This window comes from Prionailurus viverrinus, chromosome X, assembly GCF_022837055.1.
Source record: "Prionailurus viverrinus isolate Anna chromosome X, UM_Priviv_1.0, whole genome shotgun sequence".
Classification (NCBI taxonomy): domain Eukaryota; kingdom Metazoa; phylum Chordata; class Mammalia; order Carnivora; family Felidae; genus Prionailurus; species Prionailurus viverrinus.
In genome coordinates, this window is record NC_062579.1 from 10,156,927 (window position 1) to 10,169,146 (window position 12,220).

Genomic DNA, 12,220 nt, shown 5'->3' on the forward strand with positions numbered 1-12,220 from the left:
TTGGGGCGGGGGCATGGGTGTAAGGCCAGTTAAATACCACAACGCTCAGTGTTCTTCCTGAAATCCAGCAGCTTTTCTTGAATAAATGCTCCCTGGCTAACTGCAAGCCTTTGGTTAATTTCCAGAGTTCTGTCCATTTTCTTCGTCGGTTTTCTCACTGCTTTGATGGAAGAAAGAATTTTTGGAAGCCCTCATAACCCCCATTTTTTGCTGACATCCGAGTTGAATTTTCATAGGAATTTTCTTAAGATTAATTAGTGGCTGTTTATAGTTTGGAAATCTAAAAGCTCATCCATAAGGACTAACTAAAAAGAGAAACCACGGTGTATATTTATAGCAGAATATCGTGTAGTTGTTAAAAGAAGGATGTGATTTTAACTGTGCTGATAGAAAAGATTTTCAAGGAATAATGCTAAATGAAAAACAAGTTGCTAATAGTATGTGGTATTCTGTTTGTATCAAGTATTGGATACACAAGAGGAAAAACACAGGTGTGTGCTATATATACAAACATTTATATACATATGTACATATATACACATACGTATGTATACATATATGTATATATGTGTACATGTATGTATACATACACATACGTATGTATATGTATACATGTATACATATATACATATATATGTACATATGTATATATACATATACATATATGCATAGAACATTTCCAAAAGAATATAATGGTTTCCTCTGGACCATAGGAAGTAGGGGGTGCTTTTTAGATCTTCACCCCACTTACTATTATTTGAGTTTTTGAGTATCTATTACTTTGAAATAACTTTAAAAAGTTACTGAATATTTGTTATCTTTAAACTACCAAATAGGGTATGTGTTAGTTTAAGGTCTGCAAATTAAAGATTGCAGGATCTTGAAGATATTTGTGCTCATAGCCCCCTCTCTTTTGTTTCTCTGAGCACTCTTGATTGTAATTTTAATGCTTAGGAAATCCTGTTGCCTGAAAACTTTAAGAATAATTAATTCACTTTTAGTTTTGATCAGCTGGGATAATCCACAAGTAGTGGTAATGACTAACGTGTTCTCTTTTCACCCCAGTGCTCTTCTAGACTTTGGACATTAGTACCTGCCCCCGGAAACAAGTCACTCTCTTTTGTAAGAACAGTAACAGCCATCCTTTGTTACCTTTCTTTTTCTCTTTGAAAGAGGAGGAATAATCACTGAGTCCTGAAATATCATGAGTAGGTAGAATTTAATGATCCGAACTGAAAATCTTCCTGTGAACTGTAGGACGCCCCCCCGCCCCAAGCCAGTGTGTACGCATAGGTTCTCCAGGGAGTTTTTGGTTAGCTATGCTGTGAAATCCTTGGGATTTCATAATATATCTTGTCTCATTTTCCTGTTATGAAATGGGGTTTTCAGCCTGGTTTTTCTTGTCTGTTTTCAGATCACAGAACTGTGTGGTGCAAAGCGGGTTGGTTATTTTGGTCCAACACAGTTTTACATTGCCTTAAAATTGATTGCTGCAGCACAGTCTGGCCTTCCTGTACGGATAGAGAGTATTAAATGTGGTAAGTATCTCCCATTTTTACGTTTGATTGTCCACAACAGGTGTCTTGTTTATGAGAACCATTTTTAGTGGGCTTAAGGCCTGTTGTATAAGCATTTATGGAATTTCTCCTTGCTTCTAACAAGGTGTCTGTTAAATGAAGTAAGAAAATGTAGTGGGTGTCTTACTTTCTTTTTGTTTCTTTAGGAAAAAAATAAGAGAGTGACCTGAGATTCATTCCTTTTAACTGAATTAAAGCTGAAATAGATTTTGTTCTTTAGCAGAAAGAGATCAGGACAGGAATTATAGAGCCTGTGGCAAAATAGTAACATTTAGTTTAATTTTCCTCTTGAGGAATATGCAGTGTCATTTGAAGTTCTTTTAGGGACAAGGGCACAAATACCTGGGAGAGTATGAATGGAGCTGTCCCTTTTTTCTTTCCTGTCCCTGCCAGTCATATCGTATATGATCATCCTTAAAAAAAATTTTTTTTTTTTTAGGGGCGCCTGGGTGGCGCAGTCGGTTAAGCGTCCGACTTCAGCCAGGTCACGATCTCGCGGTCCGTGAGTTCGAGCCCCGCGTCAGGCTCTGGGCTGATGGCTCAGAGCCTGGAGCCTGTTTCCGATTCTGTGTCTCCCTCTCTCTCTGCCCCTCCCCCGTTCATGCTCTGTCTCTCTCTGTCCCGAAAATAAATAAACGTTGAAAAAAAAAAAAAATTTAAAAAAAAAAAAATTTTTTTTTAAATGTTTGTTTATTTTTGAGAGAGACAGAGCATGAGCAGGAGAGGGGCAGAGAGAGAGGGAGACACAGAATCCAAAGCAGGCTCCAGTTTCCGAGCTGTCAGCACAGAGCCTGACACAGGCCTGAAACCCATGAACCACAAGATCATGACCTGAGCCAAAGTCAGACGCCCAACAGATTGAGCCGCCTAGGCGCCCCATACATCATCATCCTTTAATCCCCCAATTCCTAAATAACTGTTCTAATCATTATTAAGTACTATGGAGCTACCAAAATTTTGGCAGAATGAACTTAGCTTCTCAGAGTTTTGGTTTAAAATTTTCTTATCTTGCCATCCTTGCCCCCAACCCACTGAGTGTTTGAGTACTCTCCACAACTTAAACAAAAAGCAGAGCCCCAGACTCTTAGCATCATCTATACTGTCTCATTATTGGGTTTACAAGTACCTATGAAGAAGGTGATTATTCCAGGGTTATGCTGATGTCCTCTGATACAAGTTACTTCCATATGCTCACATAGCCATGCAGGAACTTTTGCCTTTTCCTCATTTTGAGATAAAAACCACTCCACTGTCCACATGTGTCCTGTGAAGCCTTGTAAACGTAAAAGTGAGTTCAGGAACCTTGTAGAACAACTCTGAGAAGATTCTGATGGCTTGACTATGGGAAACAAAGTCCTTTTGCGCTAACCATCAGAGAGTCACAATCATCCTGCTAATCTTTCTTAAAGGTTTAGTGCGTGCCAGGTACCATCTCATTTAGTCCTCCCAGCATCCCACTAAATTAGGTGTTTGTGTTTACATTCTGTACGAGAAACTGTGAAACCAATTCCGCTGGAATCCCCGTGCCTTAACAAAATGAAGGTTCGCTTCCTGCTTTGCAGTGGGTCATGGTGACCCTCTAGGGCAGCTTCCCTCCATGTGGTGCCTCTGTGATCCTGGCTGCTTGATCTTGTGCCCCCCCCCCCCCCCCCCCCGTAAGCAACAGAGAAGTAGTTTCTCACCCTAGCAATTAAATGCTTTGTCCTGGATGTGGCTCATGTTACTGCTGCTCACAGTGCATTGGCCAGAACTTGTCACGTGGATCCACTGAACTGCAGGGTAGACTGGGGCGGGGGGGGGGGGGCATGCAGTTGTCCCCTGTACCCACAAGGAGAGAACTTTCTGTGGATGAACACTGGAAGTCTCTACTGCGGCACTCTTTTTACCCTCATCTTACAGATGATTATTGAAGTTGAAGTTTAGGGGGCCTTGAGTAATTTGCCTAAAGACTTCAGGTTAGTAGAGTTTGGAGCCAGAATCTCAGTCTCCAGTTGCCGTGCTCTTCATTACTGTGCATAGTAGCCTCTTCTTGATTATTCTCTTTATTAAGGTGCTGATTATAATCTGGAGTCACAGAGTATTTTCTGAGTGGGGAAAAAATCTGACCCCAAAAGGCATCCCTTGGTATTACATAATTTGGTTTCTTAAAATAGATTTAAAAAATTGTTTTATTTATTCATTACTCATTTATTTTTTTTTTTTTTTGAGAGAGTGGGGAGAGGGGCAGAGGGAATCTTTAGCAGGCTCTACACAGCATGGAGCCCAGCTTGGACCTCGATCCTACAACCCTGGGATCATGACCTGAGCTGAAATCAAGAGCTGGATGCTCAACTGATTGAGCCACCCAGGCACCCCAAAATAGGTTTTTTGTTGGAGTGTTATTTCAGTGGCAAGTTTGGTATTTATGACTACAGGGCTGAGCAGTCACTGCTATAAGTCACTTGCTATGATTAGAGCCACATCACATTGTATTTGGACTTGTGGTAGACACTGAAAATTTCCATTCCACTGTAAATGGTCATTAAGCTTTATTGTTGTGTCTTCCAACTTTTATCTGATGGAAAAGCTAAAGCTGCTTTTTGTATACAAGAATAAATTTCTGACACTTTTGTTGTTTAAGTTACACTGGTCTTTTACGGGATTTGTGCCTACATCTACAGCTTAATTTCCTAGGAGGAGAAAGGGGGACGGAGTGTCTAAATGATCACATGTGTCAAGGATTAACGCTTTTTCTTAAGTGTAAGGCTTTCTCAGTTGTACCTTATAAATCCTGATGCTGCCTTTTGCCTCTGACAGTTTATACTCAGTTAATTTTGAATTTTCTTCCTTCACTTAAAGACTTATTAAATAAATGTTATTTACAGTCAGCATATGTTAAGTAAGAATGAGGGCAAGATTAGGCCAAACTTTGAGCTGCCACTTAGAATTTTCCAAGTTGTTGCTTGAAATCCATTCGCTTAATGTTTGATGACACAAACCTTGAAGGCCAAAGAGGATGCTCTGTGAGAACCTGATCGGAAAGGCTGTAGTAGCCTCATGACACTCAGGGAGTTGTGAGTCCGTTCTTACTTCATGAATTACATGAGTCTGTGTGTATGTGTGTGTTAACCTCTAACCCGTAGCTTGCCCATTTTGGTCATTGCCACCACCATCTACAGTTGCTCAAGCCAGGAGCCTAGAAGTCATCCTTGATTCCACCCTTTGCCTCGGTCCACAGTGTAATCTGTCAGCAGTCCTGGCAGTGTGGCTCCAGTCTTATTGCCTTCTCCCTCCATCTCTCTATCCTACTAGACTGGGCCACCTTCAGCCACTCACCTGGATACCACAGTGGTTTTGTCATTGATTTCTTGGCCTCCTCTCTTCTCTATTCCAGCCTCTTTGCCTATATGGCAGTAGGCAATATCACAATATCCATCAGATCATTTTGTCCTCCTCCTTGAAATCCTCCCCTGGTTGGCTTATTGTACGTACTAAATTCAGTCACTACACTCATCTGTAGGGCCCTGAGTGATCTGGTCTCTGCCTCCTTCTCCGTCCTCATCTTAAACCTGCCCCGCCTTGTGTTCTCCATCTTGCCCCCAGCCTCACTGGCCTTCTAGCCATTTCTGGGCCATCTCTTTCCCGCTGCAAGAAAGACCATGTTATCTCGAGGTTTTGGATTCCCTACAGTCTGTGTCTTTCCCCCTCTCTTTTCCATGGCTCGCTCTTCCTCTTCATCCTTCGGGATTTGTGCACTGTCCCCACCATCCTGTCTAGAGTAGGTTCTGTCAAATTAATTCATTAATGAAGGAACCAGCATAGAATAAAACTGGCTCAGGAAAATACAGGAGAGTCAGAAGTATTTATAGTCCTGGAAGGAAAGAATGCTGGAATAAGATTGCTAAATTACATATAAAATTGATGAATGCCCTATAGAGCAATAAAACTGTGACTTGGCTATTAGACTCTCTTCTGGGATGAAATTCACCTGCATTGCTATTAGACAAGGTTAGTTAGCTAACAGTTTTCTATGAGTTAATATCGATCCTTTCAGTGTTGTAAGATGCCTAATGAAGAGTAAACAGTAAGTCAAAACAAAAGTACATGTCCCTAGGGAGTTAGGTAATCCTTGGATGGGTTAATCCTGTTAGATGATGCTTCTGTGTGACTGTCCCCTCCCTGCTTTACTTTCAGCATCTGCTCCTTTATGGCACTTTCATCAGTTTGTAAATACTCCTTTATAGGTTTGTCTAATTTCTGTCTTCCTCACTAGTCTGCAAGCTTACCTAAAGGGAAGGGAGGAGGATCTGGTAGCCCCTGCTCTGTGTACCACTGTGGACACTCAAGGCATGTTTGTTGAATGAGTGAAGAGATGAATGCTGATGAATGAGGACCGAGTGTTAATCATCTGTCACTTTTTAATCTCAAACCTTTGGATTTCAGGTTCACCCAGAACTCCTAAGGGATTTCTAAAGAAGTCCTCTTTCTCAGGCCGTGGTTCCCAGCCTTGTTTGCACTTGAGAATTGCTGGAGAGCTTTAAGTGCAAACTAAAAAATACAGGTGCCTGGGGCCACTTCCAGAAATTCTCATTTAATTAGCCCCGGAGTGCAGCCTGAACGTGGGGATTTTTAAGAGCTCCCCCATGTGATTCTTATGTGGAGCTGGGGTTGAGAGCAAGTTCTAATGAAAACCGAGTAGAGCATTTTCAAGAGCTTTGCTTAAACTGTGTTTATAGTTTTGGTTATATCGGGACCTGAGTTGGAGTGAGGCCAGGGGCACCCAGGGCACATAACTTTAAGGGGAAAGTCACACTCTGGGCCATACAAGTGCTGATTCTGCATTTACACGACCCTGAGAGTGAGCACCTCCTTAAATGTTGGCACTAGGCATCTCTCTAGCCTCACCCTATTTTGCCGGTTAAACAAATGGTGAAACCTTAGGATAATTTAGGAGGAGAGAAGCAGGGGGTGAAATTGAGGACCATTGGAGAATTCCTGATGAGGAAACCACATGGTGGACACTTGCTCTGGGAACTGTCCCTTCCTTCTTTCCGGGGACTGGCCGTGGGGGGTGTGAGGACTGAGAGAAGGTATAGGTAGGGCTTTTTAGAGGAGGTTTTGTAACCTCTTTTGTGTCATGGGCTCCTATGGCAGCCTGACACTCCTTCTTGGAATAATGTTCTAAATACATACAAAGACGTAGGAGTCCAAAGGAAACCAATTATATTGAAATTAAAACTAAGATACTTAAGAATGTTATATAGCAATATCCATACTACTTCATTAATGTATTAAATAAGAGACCTAAGAGTGACCTAAATAACTACTATACTTTCAAAGTAGTGAGCGGCATAAACAGTACTTGAAGATGTCTACAACAAGTGTAATGTGATATATAAATACCTGATTTCGGTGGGTGGCAAAGTTACAGGTGCTGCTAATGATACTACAGCGCTTTGTTGCCTACATTCATAATTGAAAGAAATGCAAATTTTTGGTTAGGGTAGGGAGAATAAAGATGGAATTTTTTTTCTTAACCAAGATGACAGACCCCGTGATTTCTTTCTACAGCCCCTCTGGGAGTCTCCGAATGCTAATAGTGCAATAATGTGGCTCACATAGCCTCTAGGCTGTGTTCCCCAGACTGGTTATTGATCTAGTGGCAGTCTGGCACAGTCTGTAGGGAAAGGAGAAAGAATTAGGACAAAAGAGTGAGTTACTTATAAAATGAAATGTACTCAATTCTACGATGGTTGTTTTGATTAAATGCCCTTTGATGACATTGATAATGAGTAAATGTAATTGATTCTCCATGACCCCTCCAAAAATTACAAGAGGAGGGAGCCCCTGCAGTCAGGAGTGTTATGCTCATGGTCCTGTCACCATATTGCTGCATGTCTGGGACGTTCCTGGGCTTAGTTCTCCACCTGTGAGATGTGGATTTTCCAGCAGGTTTTCTCTAGACCATTTTCCAGCTCCGAAATGGTGCAGTTTTATGTTGAGTGTTCAAACCTGCAATAGAAAGAACGTTTTGATTTTTAGCATGACAGTAGAGCCTAGTGGCTGAGTGTGGGTCACAGCAATAGACTGCTGGATTTTGAATGGTTGGACCATCACTTTTTCTTTTTGTGCCCTCGTACAAAGTGGTGCCCTCCTAACCTCTTTGAGCTTCACGTGGCTCACCTGGGGAAGGGGTGTCCCAATAGTACCTGCCTTACAGGGTTGTTGCGAGCATAAATCAGGTAATGTTAAAATTTTGGAAAAGCGTCGAAACTATGTTAATATAGTACTTGTTAGCCACATTTGGCTGGCTGTTGAGGACTTGAAATCTGGTTAGTGTTGACTGAGAAATTAAAATTTTAATTTAATAGAAATATTTTAAAATTTAAATATGCAAGCAGTGTATTTTTCCATTAAATGAAACTTTATTGTTTTAGTAAGACTACATTTTACTTTAACTGTAGGCATTGTGTAAGACTAGGATCAAACTTCTCCTGTAAAGGGCTAGGTGGTGGATATTTTAGACTCTGTGAATCATATGGCCTTTGCTGCAACTTGATTATCTTGATTATATTCACTACAGACTCTGCCCTTGAACTACGAAAGCGGATATGGGCACTATGTAAAGAAACAAGAATGGCTGTGTTCCTTCCAATAAATCTTTATTTATGGACACAAATTTGAATTTCATACAATTTTCACATCACAAGCTATTTTTATTTTCTTTTTTTTTTTAAGTTTATTTATTTATCTTGAGAGGGAGAGAGAGCACACACACATAAAGGACACAGACAGGGAGAGGGAGAGAATACCAAGCAGGCTCTGCACCATCAACAGTGAGCCTGATGTAGGGTTTGAACTCACAAACTGTGACATCGTGACCTGAGCCGAAGTCGGACGCTTAACCGGCTGAGCCACCCAGGCACCCTATTTTTCTTTTGATGTTTTTCATTAAAAAATGTAAAGCCCATTCTTAACTCATGGAATATACAACTCATAGGTTTATCCCCAAGATAAATGAATTCATGTTCATCAAAAGCCATTTATAAGAATGTAACATTTATATTCATAATGGCCCGAAACTGGAAACAGCCTAGATGGATTTTAAAAATTTCAATATGTTCATAAAAATGGATTACTCCATAGCAATGAAAAAGAATAAGCTCTGTCTACATACATTACATTGGATGATTCTTACAAAATGTTGTGAAGGAATCTAAGTCTCAAGGATTATTACTGAATGATTCCATTATGTGGAGTTCTGTAATGGCGAAGGTAGTCTGTGGATTTAGAGATTAGAACAGGGGTTGCAGAGTGGGACAAGGAGAGGGGATTAACTAGAAATGGATGGGAAGGAAAATTCTGTATGATGGAAATGTCCTATCTTAATTTGGGTGTTATGTGCTTAATGTATGTGTTTGTCAGAACTCTTCAAATAGTACACTTAAGATTTAGAAAAATTATCCCTCCATACAAATACTCCTTACATAATTTAAAAAGAAATGAATTGGTTGTGTTAACATTTAACATTGTGTGGTATTTCTTAGTAAAATCCAGGTTTCTGGCCACATTCCTTCATGTCACCTGTCAACTGGAACTGAGCTGTTCCAGTAGCATTGCCAGTAGCCATACTAGTGTGGCTTCTGAGCACTTGAAACGTGGTGTGTCTGAATCAAGGTGTGCAGTGCAGGTAAAATACACCTGGGAGTTTGAAAAAAAACTTAGTCTGAAAAAAAGAATGTAAACTATTTCAGCGATTAGACAACAAAAAGAAAAGGCATATAAATTGGCAAGGAAGAAGTCATTAATATTTTTTATCTTGATTATATATTGTAATGATAATATTGGGTTCAAATAATTATTAAAATTAATTTTACCCATTTCCCTTTTTATTTGAAAAAGTTTTGAAAAATTTTGATAACATATACATGACATAAAGTTTACCATAAAGTTTATTTTTATCTTAACTAGTATTTATTTATTTTTAAAAATTTGTTTACCATTTTTATTTATTTTTGAGAGACAGAGAGAGACAGTGCGAGCGGAGGAGGGGCAGAGAGCGAGGGAGACACATAATCCCAAGCAGGCTCCAGGCTCTGAGCTGTCAGCACAGAGCCCTATGCGGGGCTCGAACCCATCAACTGTGAGATCATGACCTGAGCTGAAATCTGACGCTTAACCAACTTAGCCACCCAGGTGCCCCTTAACTATTCTTTTAAAGTAATCTCTGTGCCCATTGTGGGGCTCTAACTCCTGACCCTGAGATCACGAGTTGCGTGTTTTACTGACAGAACCAGCCAAGTGCCATGCCTTAACCATTTTTTAATTGTACGGTTCAGTACATTCATATTATTGTGCAACCATCTCCACCATCCATCTCCAGAACTCTTTTCATCTTAGAAGTATGAAACTCCATGGGGTGCCTGGGTGACCCAGTCAGTTAAACGTCAGACTCTTGATTTTGGCTCAGGTCATGATCTCAAGCTTCGTAAGATTGAGCCCTGCATTGGGCTCTGTGCTGACAGTGCAGAGCCTGCTTGGGATTCTCTCTCTTGGTCTCTTTCTGCCCCTCCCCTGTGTGCGCTTGGTCTAAATAAATAAATACATAAACAAACAAATAAATAAAATAATAGAAATATGAAACTTCATACCTGTTAAACAGCTCTGCATTGCCCCTCTCCCCAGTCACAGGCAACCCCCATTCTACTTTCTGTCTCTATACATTTGTCTGCTGATCCCTCAAATAAGTGAAATCATACAGTATTTGTGACTGGTTTCTTCACTTAAAAAATTTTTAGTTACTACACAATTTACAATGATGTGGCTGGCGTTATATCTAGTGGATGGTATTGAAGGAGAGTAAACAGCCGCCACCATTTTAGACAGGACAGAGTTCTATGCTCAGTCCCACCTCTCCCCAGTGCCATTTACCATTTGGTATTGGATTTATGTTTTCTTTTTTATGTTCACATTTCTTCTAATTGAGGAAATGGAAGTATTTCTTACATTCCTGTCTCCATCAGACATGGAAAATCAAAGGATTTTCCCCTACTTTTTAGAGGGTCATATCTTTGGAAGCATAGTTTTCTTTGTGGAAGGGAAAGATAGTCATTTAATATACAAAGTGTTTCTGTGTTCAAAGACTACAACCTAAGGTAGCATTATGAAACAAATTACTGCCTTGGATGGCTGCACTCATTGTTTCCTTGGCCCCTATAAACCTTTAATTTGAACTCTTTATTTATTTCCTTGTGTTAATTGAATTCCGTTTGGGAGAAAAGATTCTAACCAACTACTACTACAAACGGCTCTTCTCTTGTGATTACTTGACATAAATCACTGGATAGCAGGTACTTTATTGATTAGCTTTCAAATAAAGTTTCACTATTAAATATGGTGTCCATATGACTAGAAAGCATTTAGACTGAATATTTATTTACAGACTACAGTTTTACTTTGCAGTTTTTGAAAGCTTGGAGCAGTGTAAGGGAGATAGCACCTTCATTAAGATTTTCAGTGATATGATGATTATTATGTATGGTGACAATCTGTTAAGTGAGTGTTGTTTAAAACCACATAAGCAAAGAAAGTACAGGAGAAATTCAGCTGTATTTTGTGTTTTGCTGTTTGGTGGCTGTTTGGAGGAGAGAGGATCTTTGCCAGGTGAATAGTTCTGGAGAAATGCCATAGCCAGGGAAGGAGGACAGTGTGTGAAGTGACAGGGTCCTAAAGGGTATCTGGGAGTCCTTGTATAATAGTTGATACTCATCATCTCGTGTTTGTATTCTCTCATTCCTGGAATTATCTGTTGAACACCAGTGAGACACTGGTCGGGGGGTTTACACATGTGGGCTTTTCCTACTCTTCTCCCTCAAGTAGTGTTTGGAAGTAATTCCTCCTCTCATGGGCAGTCAGGGTGCAGATTATTTTATGTGAGCTTGTTCCTTCTTTTTAGATCCCTTTTGCAGACCGAACTGAAAGAAATCCCTTTCTGAGAAGAGAACCATGGGATTAGCTTATATTTGACTTACTAAGAATCTATGTTTTCTCTGCTTTTGCCTTTTTTCTTTTAAAGTCCATTCCTGCCTTGAGTACTGGAGAGCTGCCGAGGTTGGGAAACGTTAAAATGTTAAAAATGGTGGCCATCCTCTTTTTAGAGGAGAGTCCTGGTTTAATTTTCCAGACTGCTTATTCTATTTATGTCTCTTGGGCCTTTTGGCTGATTGATCATGCAGGGATTTGTCATATTGCCTACTTCTTTGAATCAAATGTGGACATAGCAACTAAAAATAAACACAATGTGGATATTAGAGAACCAGGGGCCTTCTTTGCCTGGGGAGCTGGGATACTTGGTTGTGTTGCTAAGATGTTTTCTGGCTTTAGCACAGCATCAGTCATTGGAAGTGCAGCTGTGTTTGGAATGGGGCGCTGATGGAAGTGCGGAGGCACAGTGATGAGTATTATCCTGAACAATGGATACAGATGCAAATCATTATGCATAATCCATAATATTATCCCCATTTTTGGAGTCCTTTGTGTTGTGTGATTGTGTGTGATTTGCCGCACTGAGAACTAGAAGTGTGCCAAAGCATCATTTCTGTTTCAGAATAGTTTTATCAGATATTTGAAAGATAAGTAAATATTCCAGACTGTTGGGTTTGAAC

The 12,220-nt window shown here is 40.2% G+C and overlaps 1 protein-coding gene across 9 annotated transcripts in view; it reads left to right on the forward strand.

Moving 5' to 3' along the window:
• REPS2 (RALBP1 associated Eps domain containing 2) overlaps positions 1-12,220 on the forward strand; it is a 214,598-nt gene that overhangs the window by 56,151 nt on the left and 146,227 nt on the right. For 8 of the 9 annotated variants that reach the window (XR_007148970.1, XM_047844132.1, XM_047844135.1 and 5 more), the window contains exon 2: positions 1,415-1,538. The exons of the other annotated variant lie outside the window; for it this stretch is intronic. Coding sequence is in view for 7 of the 8 variants with exons in the window: in XM_047844132.1 (XP_047700088.1) it covers positions 1,415-1,538 (124 nt within the window). In the remaining variant the exon portion in view is untranslated. The remainder of the gene's footprint in view (positions 1-1,414; positions 1,539-12,220) is intronic. 9 annotated transcript variants of the gene reach the window in all.